The 21,567-nt window shown below is 51.4% G+C and overlaps 1 protein-coding gene across 4 annotated transcripts in view; it reads right to left on the bottom strand.

Moving 5' to 3' along the window:
* Positions 1-21,206, bottom strand: part of LOC137302470 (uncharacterized) — a 45,599-nt gene extending 24,393 nt beyond the window's left edge. For 3 of the 4 annotated variants that reach the window (XM_067972158.1, XM_067972160.1, XM_067972161.1), the window contains exons 1-2: positions 21,090-21,206; positions 2,289-2,380 (exon numbers count right to left, since the gene is read on the bottom strand). In XM_067972158.1, the coding sequence (XP_067828259.1) occupies positions 2,289-2,361 (73 nt within the window). In that variant the 5' untranslated portion in view covers positions 2,362-2,380; positions 21,090-21,206. Of the gene's footprint in view, positions 1-2,288; positions 2,381-6,020; positions 6,149-21,089 lie in introns of all 4 variants that reach the window. The other variant, XM_067972159.1, reaches the window with a different exon arrangement.
* Positions 21,207-21,567: the final 361 nt, after the last annotated feature.

Raw genomic sequence — 21,567 nt, 5'->3', positions numbered from 1 at the left:
TTTGATGCCAAGGAGATATTAGGACAGATGACCAAAGGCTTGGTCAAAGAGGTAGGTTGTAGGTCTTAAAGGAGGAGAGAGAGGGAATTCCAGAGCTTAGGGCCTGGACGGCTGAAGGCACGGCCGCCAATGGCGGGGCGAAGGACTTGGGGGGATGGACACGAGGCCAGAATCAGAGGAGCGCAGAGGTCTCGGAGGGTTGTAGGGCTGGAGGAGGTTACAGAGTTGGGGGGGGGCGGTTGGTGGGGGGCGAGTTTTGGACGAGCTTGAGTTGGACACCCGGGCAAGCAGAGCTTTCATGCGGAAAAGGCGCGGGAACAGGACCGGGTGGGCAGCCCCTTCGGAGAGTCGGCATGGGGTCGACGGGCCGAATGGACTCCTTCCGCGCTGCAAAAGTCTCTGATTCAACAGGACGGAGCCTGCTGAGACGGGCCTGATTACACGTACTGTGGGTGGTGTCGAGTTTTCAAAGGGCCGCAGCGTGAGGAGTGGAGGGGGGGGTTGGAGAGTTAGGGCTGTAACCGTTTGGACAACCCCTCTCCTTGCTTCCCAATACAGGCCCTGGTATCCGACGGGAAGCAGCACAGAATCCAAACGGAACAAAGCGGCAAGGGAAGAACGGAAAGTTGTTCTTTGACCAGAGAGACAGCGCGCAGAGGGTCCGTAACACGGAACCATCCACGGCGGGGCGCGAGGAGACGCAGCGAGCGGCACGGCGAGTAAAACACTCAATCCGTGTCACGGCATGGGGGGAGGGGGCTCCAGTGGCTAGCAACTCGGCTCGGCCCTGGGGCCAACCCACCCCGTCACCACGGTGCTGGCAGATCTCTGGTGGCGAGAGGGGAGCGGAGAGTCCTGCCCTTCGATTGCAGCCCTGATCCCCGGCCCATTAATTTAGGGTGGGGTGGGGGAGCTGGGCCGCGTTGGAGAGGGGAGGAAGGGGATGGAGTTGCTGGGGTTCCTTGCTCCATCCCTCTCCAGCGCAAAAGCAACAGCTTCGCTCGCATCTGACGTCGCTGCGGGAGAGGTGACCTGGCCAAAGGACATACTTGCTCTCGAGGCAGTACAAAGAAGGTTCACTCGGTTAATCCCGGGGATGAGGGGGCGGACATATGAGGAGAGGTTGAGTAGATTGGGACTCTACTCATTGGAGTTCAGAAGAATGAGAGGCGATCTTATTGAAACATATAAGATTGTGAAGGGGCTTGATCGGGTGGATGCGGTAAGGATGTTCCCAAGGATGGGTGAAACTAGAACTAGGGGGCATAATCTTAGAATAAGGGGCTGCTCTTTCAAAACTGAGATGAGGAGAAACTTCTTCACTCAGAGGGTAGTAGGTCTGTGGAATTTGCTGCCCCAGGAAGCTGTGGAAGCTACATCATTAAATAAATTTAAAACAGAAATAGACAGTTTCCTCGAAGTAAAGGGAATTAGGGGTTACGGGGAGCGGGCAGGAAATTGGACATGAACTTAGATTTGAGGTTAGGATCAGATCGGCCATGATCTTATTGAATGGCGGAGCAGGATCGAGGGGCCGATTGGCCTACTCCTGCTCCTATTTCTTATGTTCTTATGAACCTGCTCGGCTGTCAGCCCCGCCTGAAAAGCTTGCACGAGTTCTGATGTTGGAATTAAAGGGCCCACCCCCAGGTATTCACACTGGGGCGAACTCTGCGTACATCATCTGTGTGAGGGCACTTTCAGCAGCCAGGGCAGGGCGCCCCCAAACAGAGCCATTTTCTCCAGCCTTGACTCATTTAAATCATTTTAACAGCCTTCGCAGTGTGACGTCAGCAGTGGGGTGAGAATCCTAAGAGATTTATGCTACATCTAACCCGTGCTGTACCTGCCCCTGGGAGTGTTTGATGGGACAGTGTAGAGGGAGCTTTACTCTGTATCTAACCCGTGCTGTACCTGCCCTGGGAGTGTTTGATGGGACAGTGTAGAGGGAGCTTTACTCTGTATCTAACCCGTGCTGTACCTGCCCTGGGAGTGTTTGATGGGACAGTGTAGAGGGAGCTTTATTCTGTATCTAACCCGTGCTGTACCTGCCCTGGGAGTGTTTGATGGGACAGTGTAGAGGGAGCTTTACTCTGTATCTAACCCGTGCTGTACCTGCCCTGGGAGTGTTTGATGGGACGGTGTAGAGGGAGCTTTACTCTGTATCTAACCCGTGCTGTACCTGCCCTGAGAGTGTTTGATGGGACGGTGTAGAGGGAGCTTTGTGGAAGGGCACCTTTAGTAAATATTGAAAGGGAAATCATTCTCTGTATGGAGCAGATTCTTACCAACAGTGAACAATCCAAGTATCAATAGCAGCCAGACTGGAATGTAACAGTCGAGACCAGACCAGCAGTTCATGGAACGGGATTACTTGGACCTGCAATGAGACAGTGGTTTGACATCTTGTACAGACTGAACTCCACACTTTCACACTAATCTAAGCCTGCACCCTCTCTCTGCTCCTCTTGCCTCCTGTTCTCTCCCATTACTGGTCTCTGACTTTCATAGCCGAGACTCGAGACAAACCCAGTAGATTTTGGGTGAGTTTCAATTTAGCCAAAGGCTCAGAGATAATGGGCAAATAAGTGCATTTGGTTGAAGAAATCGTGAAATGAGAAAAAGCCATTAAGCCAAAAAGGCCCATGTACACTCTCCCCTGTCGCGGACTCTACCCACCCATTTAATCTCCTCCCTCAGCCCATGTACACTCTCCCCTGTCGCGGACTCTACCCACCCATTTAATCTCCTCCCTCAGCCCATGTACACTCTCCCCTGTCGCGGACTCTACCCACCCATTTAATCTCCTTCAACAGCCCATGTACACTCTCCCCTGTCGCGGACTCTACCCACCCATTTAATCTCCTGAGGATGAGGACACAAAGTGTCTGCAAAGGGATATTGACAGGTTAAGCAAATGGGCAAAAATTTGGCAGATGGAATATAATGTGGGAAAATGTGAAGTCATCCACTTTGGGAGGAAAAATAAAAAGCAAAATATTATTTGAATGGAGAAATACTACAAAATGCTGCGGTACAGAGGGATCTGGGTGTCCTTGTACATGAAACACAGAAAGTCAACATACAGGTGCAGCAGGTAATCCGGAAGGCAAATGGAATATTGGCCTTTATTTCTAGGGGGATGGAGTATAAAAGCAGGGAAGTCATGCTACAACTGTACAGGGTGCTGGTGAGACCACACCTGGAGTACTGCGTACAGTTCTGGTGCCCTTATTTAAGGAAGGACATACTTGCATTGGAGGCAGTTCAGAGAAGCTTCACTCGGTTGATTCCGGGTATGGAAGGGTTGTCTTATGAGGAAAGATTGAACAGGTTGGGTCTATACTCATTGGAGTTTAGAAGAATGAGAGGCGATCTTATTGAAACATACAAGATTCTGAGGGGACTCGATAGGGTAGATGCTGGGAGGATGTTACCCCTCATGGGGGAATCTAAAACTAGGGGGCATAGTCTCAGAATAAGGGGTCGCCCGTTTAAGACAGAAATGAGGAGGAATTTCTTCTCCCAGAGGGTCGTGAATCTTTGGAATTCTTTACCCCAAAAAGCTGTGGAGGCTGAGTCATTGAATACATTCAAGGCTGAGTTAGACAAATTTTTGATCAGCGAGGGGGTCAAAGGATATGGGGAAAGGGCGGGAAAGTGGAGTTGAGGTAAAAATCAGATCAGCCATGATCTCATTGAATGGCGGAGCAGGCTCGAGGGGCCGAATGGCCTACTCCTGCTCCTATCTCTTATGGTCTTATTACTCTCTCCCCTATAGTGGACTCTACCCACCCATTTAATCTCCTCCCACAGCCCATGTACTCTCTCCCCTATCATGGACTCTACCCACCCATTTAATCTCCTCCCACAGCCCATGTACTCTCTCCCCTATTGTGGACTCTACCCACCCATTTAATCTCCTGAGGCAAAGATTTGTGTAAACAGGCCCTAATTTCCACAAAACTTTTAGAGTATTCATCCATCCTAACGTCCCCGACTGTTAAACCCTGGCCTGCCGCCCTCCGCAAACAAGAACCCCTTTACTCCATTCACACCTTAATATAAAATTTACCCAAAATCCAGCGACCCAGTCTCCCAATTGAATGAAGTGCGGGAAACTGTTTACATCTGGGAGAAAAGCGAAGCCATCCTGCCGGCCTACTGGGACATGACGGCTCTGATCAGCAAGAACCTGCTGTGTTTTGAAATCTTAGATGTTAGATAACCTTGTGCGATTGTGAAAGATACTAATTTGATTTCCTTTGATCCTGGTTGAATTTTATAGGGGATGCAAAACATATCTCGGACAACCTTGCAAAACATATCTCGGACAACCTTGCTACAGTTCATTAGATCTTCTCTTACTGACGTGTATGGCAACAGAGACTACCACCTCAAAAGTAGTTCGCTGACTGTAAAGTGCTTTGGGACGTCCTGAGATAATGAAATTCTTTCTTTACTGCAAGCAGTGTGCAGGTGACGTGTACCAACTCTGGGTGGACAAAGCCCCACATACGACTTTTGTTTCATGCACGCTGGCCCAGGTTTACTATTACTAAAGGGCAGTGTGGCGTCTTTATTATTTTTGTATCTCTGAGGAGGGCTGAAAGTAATTGCCCCTCAGAGTATGGCACCAAAGAGCCCTAACAAAACGAAGAGAAAGAAAGCATTTATATAGCGCCTTTCACGACTTGGGGACGCTTTACAGCCAATCAAGTATTTTAGAAGTGGAGTCACTGTTGTCATGAAACACGGCAGTCAATTTGCGCACAGCAAGATCCCACAAATAGCAATGTGATAATGACTGTTTTAGTGATGTTGGTTGAGGGATAAATATTGGCCCCAGGACACGGGGGAGAACTCCCCTGCTCTTTTTCCTATCGTGGCCATGTGGAATTTTTAACATCCACCTGAGAGGGCAGACGGGGCCTCGGTTTAACGTCTCATCCGAAAGTCGGCCTTGATTATGTGCTCGAGTCTCTGGAGCGGGGCTGCAGCCTACACCGACCTGTCACCATGTGCCCGAGGGGGAGGCAGTGAGGGCACTGGCCTACACTCAGCTGCCAATATCTTTAAAACAGATGATCTGGTCTTTTATCTCATTGCTGTTTGTGGGATCTTGCTGTGCACAAATTGGCTGCTGCGTTTCCCTACATCACAGCAGTGACTACACTTCGAAAGTACTTGATTGGCTGTAAAGCACTTTGGGATGTCCTGAGGTTGTGTAAGGCGCTATATAAATGCAAGTTCTTTCTATCTTCTTAGGTGCAGGTGCAGCAGGTGATCAAGAAGGCCAACGGAATGTTGGCTTTTATTGCCAGGGGGATAGAATATAAAAACAGGGAGGTATTGCTGCAGTTATATAAGGTATTGGTGAGACCGCACCTGGAATACTGCATACAGTTTTGGTGTCCATACTTAAGAAAAAACATACTTGCTATCGAGGCAGTACAAAGAAGGTTCACTCGGTTAATCCCGGGGATGAGGGGGCGGACATATGAGGAGAGGTTGAGTAGATTGGGACTCTACTCATTGGAGTTCAGAAGAATGAGAGGCGATCTTATTGAAACATATAAGATTGTGGAGGGGCTTGATCGGGTGGATGCGGTAAGGATGTTCCCAAGGATGGGTGAAACTAGAACGAGGGGGCATAATCTTAGAATAAGGGGCTGCTCTTTCAAAACTGAGATGAGGAAAAACTTCTTCACTCAGAGGGTAGTAGGTCTGTGGAATTTGCTGCCCCAGGAAGCTGCGGAAGCTACATCATTAAACAAATTTAAAACAGAAATAGACAGTGTCCTAGAAGTAAAGGGAATTAGGGGTTACGGGGAGCGGGCAGGAAATTGGACATGAATTTAGATTTGAGGTTAGGATCAGATCAGCCATGATCTTATTGAATGGCGGAGCAGGCTCGAGGGGCCGATTGGCCTACTCCTGCTCCTATTTCTTATGTTCTTATGTTAATTCAACAGCACCTCGCAGCCCCCGCTGAGAAGCATCGCCATGGGAACCATTACCTCTAAGTTCCCCTCCACGTCACACCCCATCCTGACTGGGACTGTTACTGCTCTTCATTCATTGTTGCTGCGTCGATATCCTGGAATTCCTTCCCGGACACCATTCTGGGAGCACCTTCTCCGGACAACTAGGGATGGGCAATAAATCGGCGAGATTACTAGCATGGAGCCAAGGCTGACACGGGCCGAACGGCCTCCTTCTGTGCTGTATGACTCTATCAGGACATAGTCCTGTAGGACTGTGCGGAGAAGGGACTAAATGGGCTTTGGACTCTCTCGTCTTTCCTGAGTGACAGCAGGGTCACAAAAACGGGTCAAACCCATGTTGATGAAACATGTCCAAGCCAATTCTCCTTTTCGGTTCACAACTCCTGGGCAAGAATCCAGAGTCAAGACTCATGGTGGATCAGTTTGGGAAAGAGGAATCAGCCACAGGGAGGGAGTCAGTGAGGGCTGCGGCCTATACCCACCTCACACTGAGAGGCCTGGGGGGTCATTGAGGGCTGCGGCCTATACCCACCTCACACCCAGAGGCCTGGAGGACAGTGAGGGCTGCGGCCTACACCCACCTCACACCCAGAGGCCTGGGGGACAGTGAGGGCTGCGGCCTATACCCACCTCACACCCAGAGGCCTGGGGGGACAGTGAGGGCTACGGCCTACATTCACCTCACACCGAGAGACCTGGGGGGACAGTGATGGCTGCGGCCTACACTCACCTCATACTGAGAGGCCTGGGGGGACAGTGAGGGCTGCGGCCTACACTCACCTCACACTGAGAGACCTGGGGGGACAGTGATGGCTGCGGCCTACATTCACCTCACACTGAGAGACCTGGGGGGACAGTGATGGCTGCGGCCTACATTCACCTCACACTGAGAGACCTGGGGAGTCAGTGATGGCTGCGGCCTACACCCACCTCACACTGAGAGGCCTGGGGGGACAGTGATGGCTGCGGCCTACACCCACCTCACACTGAGAGGCCTGGGGGGACAGTGATGGCTGCGGCCTACACCCACCTCACACTGAGAGGCCTGGGGGGACAGTGATGGCTGCGGCCTACACCCACCTCACACTGAGAGGCCTGGGGGGGGGACAGTGAGGGCTGCGAGTTGTGATGATCTGGAACGCACTGCCTGAAAGGGCGGTGGAAGCAGATTCAATAGTAACTTTCAAAAGGGAATTGGATAAATACTTGAAAAGGAAAAATTTGCAGGGCTATGGGGAATGAGCAGGAGGGAGTGGGTCTAATTGGATAGTTCTTTTCAAAGAACCAGCACAGGAACAATGGGCCAAAAGGCCTCCTTCTGTGCTGTAAGATTCTATGAGGTGCACTCAGGGTAGAGGCCAGCGTCACAACTCCAGAAACTTGAGCACATAATCTGGGCTGACGCTCCCGGTGCAGTACCGAGGGAGTTGGTGCACTGTCGGAGGTGCCATCGTCTACCCCTCTAAAGTTGGTGTAAAAAATTGCACAGCACTGAGCAGGGGCGGGGTTTCACCTGGTGACCTGGGCCAACATTTGTCCCTCAGCCAACAACCAAAAACAGGCTATTATCACATTGCTGTTTGTGGGATCTTGCTGTGCGCAAATTGGCTCCACGTTGCCTACATTACAAAAATGACTGCACTTCAAAATCACTCAATTGTGAAGCGCTTTGGGGTCGTGATAGATGGAGTCAAAACCACACCTTCTTTCTTTCTCAATGACTAAGATGCTGAGTCACACAAGGTCAAGGACAAAATGTCAACCATCTTATTGGAAAGGCATTCAGACTTTCCTTCTACAAGGAATTTTTTAAAAAAACTCTGAGAATATCAGGAATTCATGTTGATCCGAAAGAAACTCCCCACGATTATTGGGGCAGTAACATCCCCTCGATCCCCAGAAAGCTGTTGAGGCTGGGGGTCAATTGAAAATTTCAAAACTGAGATGGAGAGATTTTTGTTCGGTGAGGGTGTTAAGGGTTACAGAACCAAAGCAGGTAAATGGAGTTAAGATACAGATCAGCCATGATCAAACTGAATGGTGAAACTGGCTCGAGGTTAGATACAGAGTAAAGCTCCCTCTACAATGTCCCATCAAACACTCCCAAGGCAGGTACAGCACGGGTTAGATACAGAGCAAAGCTCCCTCTACACTGTCCCATCAAACACTCCCAGGGCAGGTACAGCACGGGTTAGATACAGAGTAAAGCTCCCTCCACACTGTCCCATCAAACACTCCCAGGGCAGGTACAGCACGGGTTAGATACAGAGTAAAGCTCCCTCGACACTGTCCCATCAAACACTCCCAGGGCAGGTACAGCATGGGTTAGACACAGAGTAAAGCTCCCTCGACACCGTCCCATTAAACACTCCCAGGGGAGGTACAGCATGGGTTAGACACAGACTAAAGCTCCCTCCACACCATCCCATTAAACACTCCCAGGGAAGGTCCAGCATGGGTTAGACACAGAGTAAAGCTCCCTCTACACCGTCCCATTAAACATTCCCAGGGCAGGTACATCATGGGTGAGACACAGAGTAAAGCTCCCTCTACACTGACCCATCAAACACTCCCAGGGCAGGTACAGCATGGGTGAGACACAGAGTAAAGCTCCCTCTACACTGTCCCATCAATCACTTCCAGGGCAGCGACAGCATGGGTTAGACACAGAGTAAAGCTCCCTCTACACTGTCCCATCAAACACTCCCAGGGCAGCTACAGCACGGGTTCGATACAGAGTAAAGCTCCCTCTACACTGTCCCATCAAACACTCCCAGGGCAGCTACAGCACGGGTTCGATACAGAGTAAAGCTCCCTCCACACTGTCCCATCAAACACTCCCAGGGCAGGTACAGCATGGGTTAGACACAGAGTAAAGCTCCTTCCACACTGTCCCATCAAACACTCCCAGGGCAGGTACAGCATGGGTTAGACACAGAGTAAAGCTCCCTCGACACTGTCCCATCAAACTCTCCGAGGGCAGGCACAGCATGGGTGAGACACAGAGTAAAGCTCCCTCTACACTGTCCCATCAAACACTCCCAGGGCAGGTACAGTATGGGTTAGACACAGAGTAAAGCTCCCTCTACACTGTCCCATCAAACACTCCCAGGGCAGGTACAGCACGGGTTAGATACAGAGTAAAGCTCCCTCTACACTGTCCCATCAAACACTCCCAAGGCAGGTACAGCACGGGTTAGATACAGAGTAAAGCTCCCTCTACACTCTCCCATCAAACACTCCCAGGGCAGCTACAGCATGGGTTAGAGACAGAGTAAAGCTCCCTCTACACTGTCCCATCAAACATTCCCAGGGTCGGTATAGCACGGGTTAGATACAGAGTAAAGCTCCCTCCACACTGTCCCATCAAACACTCCCAGGGGCAGGTACAGCATGGGTTAGACACAAGGTAAAGCTCCCTCTGCACCGTCCCATTAAACACTCCCAGGGGCAGGTACAGCATGGGTTAGACACAGAGTAAAGCTCCCTCGACACTGTCCCATCAAACACTCCCAGGGCAGGTACAGCATGGGTTAGACACAGAGTAAAGCTCCCTCGACACCGTCCCATTAAACACTCCCAGGGGAGGTACAGCATGGGTTAGACACAGATTAAAGCTCCCTCTACACCATCCCATTAAACACTCCCAGGGAAGGTCCAGCATGGGTTAGACACAGAGTAAAGCTCCCTCTACACCGTCCCATTAAACATTCCCAGGGCAGGTACATCATGGGTGAGACACAGAGTAAAGCTCCCTCCACACTGACCCATCAAACACTCCCAGGGCAGGTACAGCATGGGTGAGACACAGAGTAAAGCTCCCTCTACACTGTCCCATCAAACACTTCCAGGGCAGCGACAGCATGGGTTAGACACAGAGTAAAGCTCCCTCTACACTGTCCCATCAAACACTCCCAGGGCAGCTACAGCACGGGTTCGATACAGAGTAAAGCTCCCTCTACACTGTCCCATCAAACACTCCCAGGGCAGCTACAGCACGGGTTCGATACAGAGTAAAGCTCCCTCTACACTGTCCCATCAAACACTCCCAGGGCAGGTACAGCATGGGTTAGACACAGAGTAAAGCTCCTTCCACACTGTCCCATCAAACACTCCCAGGGCAGGTACAGCATGGGTTAGACACAGAGTAAAGCTCCCTCGACACTGTCCCATCAAACTCTCCGAGGGCAGGCACAGCATGGGTTAGACACAGAGTAAAGCTCCCTCTGCACTGTCCCATCAAACACTCCCAGGGCAGGTACAGTATGGGTTAGACACAGAGTAAAGCTCCCTCTACACTGTCCCATCAAACACTCCCAGGGCAGGTACAGCACGGGTTAGATACAGAGTAAAGCTCCCTCTACACTGTCCCATCAAACACTCCCAAGGCAGGTACAGCACGGGTTAGATACAGAGTAAAGCTCCCTCTACACTGTCCCATCAAACACTCCCAGGGCAGCTACAGCATGGGTTAGAGACAGAGTAAAGCTCCCTCTACACTGTCCCATCAAACATTCCCAGGGTCGGTATAGCACGGGTTAGATACAGAGTAAAGCTCCCTCCACACTGTCCCATCAAACACTCGCAGGGGCAGGTACAGCATGGGTTAGACACAGGGTAAAGCTCCCTCTGCACCGTCCCATTAAACACTCCCAGGGGCAGGTACAGCATGGGTTAGACACAGAGTAAAGCTCCCTCCACACTGTCCCATCAAACACTCCCAGGGCAGGTGCAGCATGGGTTAGATACAGAGTAAAGCTCCCTGTACACTGTCCCATCAAACACTCCCAGGGGCATGTACAGCATGGGTTAGACACATGGTAAAGCTCCCTCTACACTGTCCCATCAAACACTCCCAGGGCAGGTACAGCATGGGTTAGACACAGAGTAAAGCTCCCTCCACACTGTCCCATCAAACACTCCCAGGGCAGGTACAGCACGGTTTAGATACAGAGTAAAGCTCCCTCCACACTGTCCCATCAAACACTCCCAGGGCAGGTACAGCACGGTTTAGATACAGAGTAAAGCTCCCTCCACACTGTCCCATCAAACACTCCCAGGGCAGCTACAGCATGGGTTAGAGACAGAGTAAAGCTCCCTCTACACTGTCCCATCAAACATTCCCAGGGTCGGTATAGCACGGGTTAGATACAGAGTAAAGCTCCCTCCACACTGTCCCATCAAACACTCCCAGGGGCAGGTACAGCATGGGTTAGACACAGGGTAAAGCTCCCTCTGCACCGTCCCATTAAACACTCCCAGGGGCAGGTACAGCATGGGTTAGACACAGAGTAAAGCTCCCTCCACACTGTCCCATCAAACACTCCCAGGGCAGGTGCAGCATGGGTTAGATACAGAGTAAAGCTCCCTGTACACTGTCCCATCAAACACTCCCAGGGGCAGGTACAGCATGGGTTAGACACATGGTAAAGCTCCCTCTACACTGTCCCATCAAACACTCCCAGGGCAGGTACATCATGGGTGAGACACAGAGTAAAGCTCCCTCTACACTGACCCATCAAACACTCCCAGGGCAGGTACAGCATGGGTGAGACACAGAGTAAAGCTCCCTCTACACTGTCCCATCAATCACTTCCAGGGCAGCGACAGCATGGGTTAGACACAGAGTAAAGCTCCCTCTACACTGTCCCATCAAACACTCCCAGGGCAGCTACAGCACGGGTTCGATACAGAGTAAAGCTCCCTCTACACTGTCCCATCAAACACTCCCAGGGCAGCTACAGCACGGGTTCGATACAGAGTAAAGCTCCCTCCACACTGTCCCATCAAACACTCCCAGGGCAGGTACAGCATGGGTTAGACACAGAGTAAAGCTCCTTCCACACTGTCCCATCAAACACTCCCAGGGCAGGTACAGCATGGGTTAGACACAGAGTAAAGCTCCCTCGACACTGTCCCATCAAACTCTCCGAGGGCAGGCACAGCATGGGTGAGACACAGAGTAAAGCTCCCTCTACACTGTCCCATCAAACACTCCCAGGGCAGGTACAGTATGGGTTAGACACAGAGTAAAGCTCCCTCTACACTGTCCCATCAAACACTCCCAGGGCAGGTACAGCACGGGTTAGATACAGAGTAAAGCTCCCTCCACACTGTCCCATCAAACACTCCCAGGGCAGGTACAGCACGGGTTAGATACAGAGTAAAGCTCCCTCGACACTGTCCCATCAAACACTCCCAGGGCAGGTACAGCATGGGTTAGACACAGAGTAAAGCTCCCTCGACACCGTCCCATTAAACACTCCCAGGGGAGGTACAGCATGGGTTAGACACAGACTAAAGCTCCCTCCACACCATCCCATTAAACACTCCCAGGGAAGGTCCAGCATGGGTTAGACACAGAGTAAAGCTCCCTCTACACCGTCCCATTAAACATTCCCAGGGCAGGTACATCATGGGTGAGACACAGAGTAAAGCTCCCTCTACACTGACCCATCAAACACTCCCAGGGCAGGTACAGCATGGGTGAGACACAGAGTAAAGCTCCCTCTACACTGTCCCATCAATCACTTCCAGGGCAGCGACAGCATGGGTTAGACACAGAGTAAAGCTCCCTCTACACTGTCCCATCAAACACTCCCAGGGCAGCTACAGCACGGGTTCGATACAGAGTAAAGCTCCCTCTACACTGTCCCATCAAACACTCCCAGGGCAGCTACAGCACGGGTTCGATACAGAGTAAAGCTCCCTCCACACTGTCCCATCAAACACTCCCAGGGCAGGTACAGCATGGGTTAGACACAGAGTAAAGCTCCTTCCACACTGTCCCATCAAACACTCCCAGGGCAGGTACAGCATGGGTTAGACACAGAGTAAAGCTCCCTCGACACTGTCCCATCAAACTCTCCGAGGGCAGGCACAGCATGGGTGAGACACAGAGTAAAGCTCCCTCTACACTGTCCCATCAAACACTCCCAGGGCAGGTACAGTATGGGTTAGACACAGAGTAAAGCTCCCTCTACACTGTCCCATCAAACACTCCCAGGGCAGGTACAGCACGGGTTAGATACAGAGTAAAGCTCCCTCTACACTGTCCCATCAAACACTCCCAAGGCAGGTACAGCACGGGTTAGATACAGAGTAAAGCTCCCTCTACACTCTCCCATCAAACACTCCCAGGGCAGCTACAGCATGGGTTAGAGACAGAGTAAAGCTCCCTCTACACTGTCCCATCAAACATTCCCAGGGTCGGTATAGCACGGGTTAGATACAGAGTAAAGCTCCCTCCACACTGTCCCATCAAACACTCCCAGGGGCAGGTACAGCATGGGTTAGACACAAGGTAAAGCTCCCTCTGCACCGTCCCATTAAACACTCCCAGGGGCAGGTACAGCATGGGTTAGACACAGAGTAAAGCTCCCTCGACACTGTCCCATCAAACACTCCCAGGGCAGGTACAGCATGGGTTAGACACAGAGTAAAGCTCCCTCGACACCGTCCCATTAAACACTCCCAGGGGAGGTACAGCATGGGTTAGACACAGATTAAAGCTCCCTCTACACCATCCCATTAAACACTCCCAGGGAAGGTCCAGCATGGGTTAGACACAGAGTAAAGCTCCCTCTACACCGTCCCATTAAACATTCCCAGGGCAGGTACATCATGGGTGAGACACAGAGTAAAGCTCCCTCCACACTGACCCATCAAACACTCCCAGGGCAGGTACAGCATGGGTGAGACACAGAGTAAAGCTCCCTCTACACTGTCCCATCAAACACTTCCAGGGCAGCGACAGCATGGGTTAGACACAGAGTAAAGCTCCCTCTACACTGTCCCATCAAACACTCCCAGGGCAGCTACAGCACGGGTTCGATACAGAGTAAAGCTCCCTCTACACTGTCCCATCAAACACTCCCAGGGCAGCTACAGCACGGGTTCGATACAGAGTAAAGCTCCCTCTACACTGTCCCATCAAACACTCCCAGGGCAGGTACAGCATGGGTTAGACACAGAGTAAAGCTCCTTCCACACTGTCCCATCAAACACTCCCAGGGCAGGTACAGCATGGGTTAGACACAGAGTAAAGCTCCCTCGACACTGTCCCATCAAACTCTCCGAGGGCAGGCACAGCATGGGTTAGACACAGAGTAAAGCTCCCTCTGCACTGTCCCATCAAACACTCCCAGGGCAGGTACAGTATGGGTTAGACACAGAGTAAAGCTCCCTCTACACTGTCCCATCAAACACTCCCAGGGCAGGTACAGCACGGGTTAGATACAGAGTAAAGCTCCCTCTACACTGTCCCATCAAACACTCCCAAGGCAGGTACAGCACGGGTTAGATACAGAGTAAAGCTCCCTCTACACTGTCCCATCAAACACTCCCAGGGCAGCTACAGCATGGGTTAGAGACAGAGTAAAGCTCCCTCTACACTGTCCCATCAAACATTCCCAGGGTCGGTATAGCACGGGTTAGATACAGAGTAAAGCTCCCTCCACACTGTCCCATCAAACACTCGCAGGGGCAGGTACAGCATGGGTTAGACACAGGGTAAAGCTCCCTCTGCACCGTCCCATTAAACACTCCCAGGGGCAGGTACAGCATGGGTTAGACACAGAGTAAAGCTCCCTCCACACTGTCCCATCAAACACTCCCAGGGCAGGTGCAGCATGGGTTAGATACAGAGTAAAGCTCCCTGTACACTGTCCCATCAAACACTCCCAGGGGCATGTACAGCATGGGTTAGACACATGGTAAAGCTCCCTCTACACTGTCCCATCAAACACTCCCAGGGCAGGTACAGCATGGGTTAGACACAGAGTAAAGCTCCCTCCACACTGTCCCATCAAACACTCCCAGGGCAGGTACAGCACGGTTTAGATACAGAGTAAAGCTCCCTCCACACTGTCCCATCAAACACTCCCAGGGCAGGTACAGCACGGTTTAGATACAGAGTAAAGCTCCCTCCACACTGTCCCATCAAACACTCCCAGGGCAGCTACAGCATGGGTTAGAGACAGAGTAAAGCTCCCTCTACACTGTCCCATCAAACATTCCCAGGGTCGGTATAGCACGGGTTAGATACAGAGTAAAGCTCCCTCCACACTGTCCCATCAAACACTCCCAGGGGCAGGTACAGCATGGGTTAGACACAGGGTAAAGCTCCCTCTGCACCGTCCCATTAAACACTCCCAGGGGCAGGTACAGCATGGGTTAGACACAGAGTAAAGCTCCCTCCACACTGTCCCATCAAACACTCCCAGGGCAGGTGCAGCATGGGTTAGATACAGAGTAAAGCTCCCTGTACACTGTCCCATCAAACACTCCCAGGGGCAGGTACAGCATGGGTTAGACACATGGTAAAGCTCCCTCTACACTGTCCCATCAAACACTCCCAGGGCAGGTACAGCATGGGTTAGACACAGAGTAAAGCTCCCTCCACACTGTCCCATCAAACACTCCCAGGGCAGGTACAGCACGGTTTAGATACAGAGTAAAGCTCCCTCCACACTGTCCCATCAAACACTCCCAGGGCAGGTACAGCACGGTTTAGATACAGAGTAAAGCTCCCTCTACACTGTCCCATCAAACACTCCCAGGGCAGGTACAGCACGGGTTTGATACAGAGTAAAGCTCCCTCCACACTGTCCCATCAAACACTCCCAGGGCAGCTACAGCATGGGTTAGACACAGATTAAAGCTCCCTCTACACCGTCCCATTAAACATTCCCAGGGTAGGTACAGCACGGGTTAGATACAGAGTAAAGCTCCCTCTACACTGTCCCATCAAACACTCCCAGGGCAGCTACAGCATGGGTTAGATACAGAGTAAAGCTCCCTCTACACTGTCCCATCAAACACTCCCAGGGCAGGTACAGTATGGGTTAGACACAGAGTAAAGCTCCCTCTACACCGTCCCATCAAACACTCCCAGGGGCAGGTACAGCATGGGTTAGATACAGAGTAAATCTCCCTCCACACTGTCCCATCAAACACTCCCAGGGCAGGTACAGCATGGGTTAGATACAGAGTAAAGCTCCCTGTACACTGTCCCATTAAACATTCCCAGGGTAGGTGCAGCACGGGTTAGATGCAAAGTAAAGCTCCCTCTACACTGTCCCATCAAACACTCCCAGGGCAACTACAGCATGGGTTAGATACAGAGTAAAGCTCCCTCCACACTGTCCCATCAAATACTCCCAGGGCAGGTACAGCACAGGTTAGATACAGCGTAAAGCTCCCTCTACACTGTCCCATCAAACACTCCCAGGGGCAGGCACAGCATGGGTTAGACACAGAGTAAAGCTCCCTCTACACTGTCCCATCAAACACTCCCAGGGGCAGGTACAGTATCGGTTAGATACAGAGTAAAGCTCCCTCCACATTGTCCCATCAAACACTCCCAGGGCAGCTACAGCACGGGTTAGATACAGAGTAAAGCTCCCTCTACACTGTCCCATCAAACACTCCCAGGGCAGGTACAGCATGGGTTAGACACAGAGTAAAGCTCCCTCTACACCGTCCCATCAAACACTCCCAGGGCAGGTACAGTATGGGTTCGATACAGAGTAAAGCTCCCTCCACAATGTCCCATCAAACACTCCCAGGGGCAGGTACAGCATGGGTTAGACACAGAGTAAAGCTCCCTCTACACCGTCCCATTAAACACTCCCAGGGGCAGGTACAGCATGGGTTAGACACAGGGTAAAGCTCCCTCTACACTGTCCCATCAAACACTCCCAGAGGCAGGTACAGCATGGATTAGACACAGGGGAAAGCTCCCTCTACACCGTCCCATTAAACACTCCCAGGGGCAGGTACAGTATGGGTTAGATACAGAGTAAAGCTCCCTCCACACTGTCCCATCAAACACTCCCAGGGCAGGTACAGCATGGGTTAGACACAGAGTAAAGCTCCCTCTACACTGTCCCATTAAACATTCCCAGGGTAGGTACAGCACGGGTTAGATGCAAAGTAAAGCTCCCTCTACACTGTCCCATCAAACACTCCCAGGGCAACTACAGCATGGGTTAGATACAGAGTAAAGCTCCCTCCACACTGTCCCATCAAATACTCCCAGGGCAGGTACAGCACAGGTTAGATACAGAGTAAAGCTCCCTCTACACTGTCCCATCAAACACTCCCAGGGGCAGGCACAGCATGGGTTAGACACAGGGTAAAGCTCCCTCTACTCTGTCCCATCAAAAACTCCCAGGGCAGGTACAGCATGGGTTCGATACAGAGTAAAGCTCCCTCCACACTGTCCCATCAAACACTCCCAGGGCAGGTACAGCACGGGTTAGATACAGAGTAAAGCTCCCTCTACACTGTCCCATCAAACACTCCCAGGGCAGGTACAGCATGGGTTAGACACAGGGTAAAGCTCCCTCTACACTGTCCCATCAAACACTCCCAGGGGCAGGCACAGCATGGGTTAGACACAGGGTAAAGCTCCCTCTACTCTGTCCCATCAAAAACTCCCAGGGCAGGTACAGCACGGGTTAGATACAGAGTAAAGCTCCCTCTACACTGTCCCATCAAACACTCCCAGGGCAGCTACAGCATGGGTTAGAGACAGAGTAAAGCTCCCTCTACACTGTCCCATCAAACATTCCCAGGGTCGGTATAGCACGGGTTAGATACAGAGTAAAGCTCCCTCCACACTGTCCCATCAAACACTCGCAGGGGCAGGTACACCATGGGTTAGACACAGGGTAAAGCTCCCTCTGCACCGTCCCATTAAACACTCCCAGGGGCAGGTACAGCATGGGTTAGACACAGAGTAAAGCTCCCTCCACACTGTCCCATCAAACACTCCCAGGGCAGGTGCAGCATGGGTTAGATACAGAGTAAAGCTCCCTGTACACTGTCCCATCAAACACTCCCAGGGGCATGTACAGCATGGGTTAGACACATGGTAAAGCTCCCTCTACACTGTCCCATCAAACACTCCCAGGGCAGGTACAGCATGGGTTAGACACAGAGTAAAGCTCCCTCCACACTGTCCCATCAAACACTCCCAGGGCAGGTACAGCACGGTTTAGATACAGAGTAAAGCTCCCTCCACACTGTCCCATCAAACACTCCCAGGGCAGGTACAGCACGGTTTAGATACAGAGTAAAGCTCCCTCCACACTGTCCCATCAAACACTCCCAGGGCAGCTACAGCATGGGTTAGAGACAGAGTAAAGCTCCCTCTACACTGTCCCATCAAACATTCCCAGGGTCGGTATAGCACGGGTTAGATACAGAGTAAAGCTCCCTCCACACTGTCCCATCAAACACTCCCAGGGGCAGGTACAGCATGGGTTAGACACAGGGTAAAGCTCCCTCTGCACCGTCCCATTAAACACTCCCAGGGGCAGGTACAGCATGGGTTAGACACAGAGTAAAGCTCCCTCCACACTGTCCCATCAAACACTCCCAGGGCAGGTGCAGCATGGGTTAGATACAGAGTAAAGCTCCCTGTACACTGTCCCATCAAACACTCCCAGGGGCAGGTACAGCATGGGTTAGACACATGGTAAAGCTCCCTCTACACTGTCCCATCAAACACTCCCAGGGCAGGTACAGCATGGGTTAGACACAGAGTAAAGCTCCCTCCACACTGTCCCATCAAACACTCCCAGGGCAGGTACAGCACGGTTTAGATACAGAGTAAAGCTCCCTCCACACTGTCCCATCAAACACTCCCAGAGCAGGTACAGCACGGTTTAGATACAGAGTAAAGCTCCCTCTACACTGTCCCATCAAACACTCCCAGGGCAGGTACAGCACGGGTTAGATACAGAGTAAAGCTCCCTCCACACTGTCCCATCAAACACTCCCAGGGCAGCTACAGCATGGGTTAGACACAGATTAAAGCTCCCTCTACACCGTCCCATTAAACATTCCCAGGGTAGGTACAGCACGGGTTAGATACAGAGTAAAGCTCCCTCTACACTGTCCCATCAAACACTCCCAGGGCAGCTACAGCATGGGTTAGATACAGAGTAAAGCTCCCTCTACACTGTCCCATCAAACACTCCCAGGGCAGGTACAGTATGGGTTAGACACAGAGTAAAGCTCCCTCTACACCGTCCCATCAAACACTCCCAGGGGCAGGTACAGCATGGGTTAGATACAGAGTAAATCTCCCTCCACACTGTCCCATCAAACACTCCCAGGGCAGGTACAGCATGGGTTAGATACAGAGTAAAGCTCCCTGTACACTGTCCCATTAAACATTCCCAGGGTAGGTGCAGCACGGGTTAGATGCAAAGTAAAGCTCCCTCTACACTGTCCCATCAAACACTCCCAGGGCAACTACAGCATGGGTTAGATACAGAGTAAAGCTCCCTCCACACTGTCCCATCAAATACTCCCAGGGCAGGTACAGCACAGGTTAGATACAGAGTAAAGCTCCCTCTACACTGTCCCATCAAACACTCCCAGGGGCAGGCACAGCATGGGTTAGACACAGAGTAAAGCTCCCTCTACACTGTCCCATCAAACACTCCCAGGGGCAGGTACAGTATCGGTTAGATACAGAGTAAAGCTCCCTCCACATTGTCCCATCAAACACTCCCAGGGCAGCTACAGCACGGGTTAGATACAGAGTAAAGCTCCCTCTACACTGTCCCATCAAACACTCCCAGGGCAGGTACAGCATGGGTTAGACACAGAGTAAAGCTCCCTCTACACCGTCCCATCAAACACTCCCAGGGCAGGTACAGTATGGGTTCGATACAGAGTAAAGCTCCCTCTACACCGTCCCATTAAACACTCCCAGGGGCAGGTACAGCATGGGTTAGACACAGGGTAAAGCTCCCTCTGCACTGTCCCATCAAACACTCCCAGAGGCAGGTACAGCATGGATTAGACACAGGGGAAAGCTCCCTCTACACCGTCCCATTAAACACTCCCAGGGGCAGGTACAGTATGGGTTAGATACAGAGTAAAGCTCCCTCCACACTGTCCCATCAAACACTCCCAGGGCAGGTACAGCATGGGTTAGACACAGAGTAAAGCTCCCTCTACACTGTCCCATTAAACATTCCCAGGGTAGGTACAGCACGGGTTAGATGCAAAGTAAAGCTCCCTCTACACTGTCCCATCAAACACTCCCAGGGCAACTACAGCATGGGTTAGATACAGAGTAAAGCTCCCTCCACACTGTCCCATCAAATACTCCCAGGGCAGGTACAGCACAGGTTAGATACAGAGTAAAGCTCCCTCTACACTGTCCCATCAAACACTCCCAGGGGCAGGCACAGCATGGGTTAGACACAGGGTAAAGCTCCCTCTACTCTGTCCCATCAAAAACTCCCAGGGCAGGTACAGCATGGGTTCGATACAGAGTAAAGCTCCCTCCACACTGTCCCATCAAACACTCCCAGGGCAGGTACAGCACGGGTTAGATACAGAGTAAAGCTCCCTCTACACTGTCCCATCAAACACTCCCAGGGCAGGTACAGCATGGGTTTGATACAGAGTAAAGCTCCCTCCACACTGTCCCATCAAACACTCCCAGGGCAGGTACAGCATGGGTTCGATACAGAGTAAAGCTCCCTGCACTGAATGGCCTACTCCTGTTCCTGTGTTCTTAACTTCCAGTCTGAGAAAATCTTTCGTGGTGTCGCAAGAAACAAGGCTGTTACTGCGTTCGTAACAGATTATCTCAAGGTGTCTGATTGATAGTTTCAAGGCCCTCTGAGAATTAGCAGTGCATACATCAGAAAATATTCACGTCCATGTAAAAAGTCTCAAAAATGTAATATCTTACAGCCCCCAGATCTACAAAAATAAATCACGTCCGTGAAGGTGTCCCAAAAATTATTACCACCATCATTTGCGACTGATACAGAATAGGAATAAAGGGGAGCATCTCCACAGATATCAAGTGTAATTGCCTCTCCAGTATTAGCCCCACGACTACTCCTCCCACTTAGTTCCCCCTGTATTGGCGCCCCGCTGGATTACGAAAACAGCAGAATTTTTTTTGCAGTGACGGGAGAGATGCCTTTTACTCATCTGGGGTTTCTGTCGAATATCAGATAATCTCAGAGCTGACGTTAAAATCAGTTGAAGGATAAAAAACGGAAGTGTGCAAGTCCACTTGTCCACATGTTTAGCACTTACCAAAGAGCAGGTGAGGAGGGCAGGGAGTTAACACCACGAGTGACAGTGAAGAATGAGGCCGAGCAATGTGCGGAGACTTGGGATTTCCCCAAAGCCGAAAACCGTTGCCAATTCTCCTTGACACGTTCCAAGAAGTTTCATCACATGACGTCCTACCTCCACACTCCCGCCATTGGTCGCCCGACACGTCCATCATCATGAGGCACCGCCTTCCCCGTGGCCGATTGGAGGGGGCCAACAGACTCTTCGTTACCGGATTGGATCATTCCTGACTGTCGGTCACTCAGCCTCTTCTGCTCATCTCCGCTATCTTTATCATTAATAAACAAAAGTGTTCCTATCGCTTTATTTTAACACACACACACACGGTGTCCAGGAGATTAATCTTTAATTCCTGGAGACTCCAGGACAATCCTGGAGGGTTGGAGACCCCCCCCGAGATGTCAGCCTGTGGTTTAGTCTTCCTTCCCTCCCCCCG

The sequence above is a fragment of the Heptranchias perlo genome, chromosome 35, assembly GCF_035084215.1.
Source record: "Heptranchias perlo isolate sHepPer1 chromosome 35, sHepPer1.hap1, whole genome shotgun sequence".
Classification (NCBI taxonomy): Eukaryota; Metazoa; Chordata; class Chondrichthyes; order Hexanchiformes; family Hexanchidae; genus Heptranchias; species Heptranchias perlo.
Note: the sequence above shows the minus strand (reverse complement) of the source record. Positions and strands in the feature narration are given on the sequence as shown.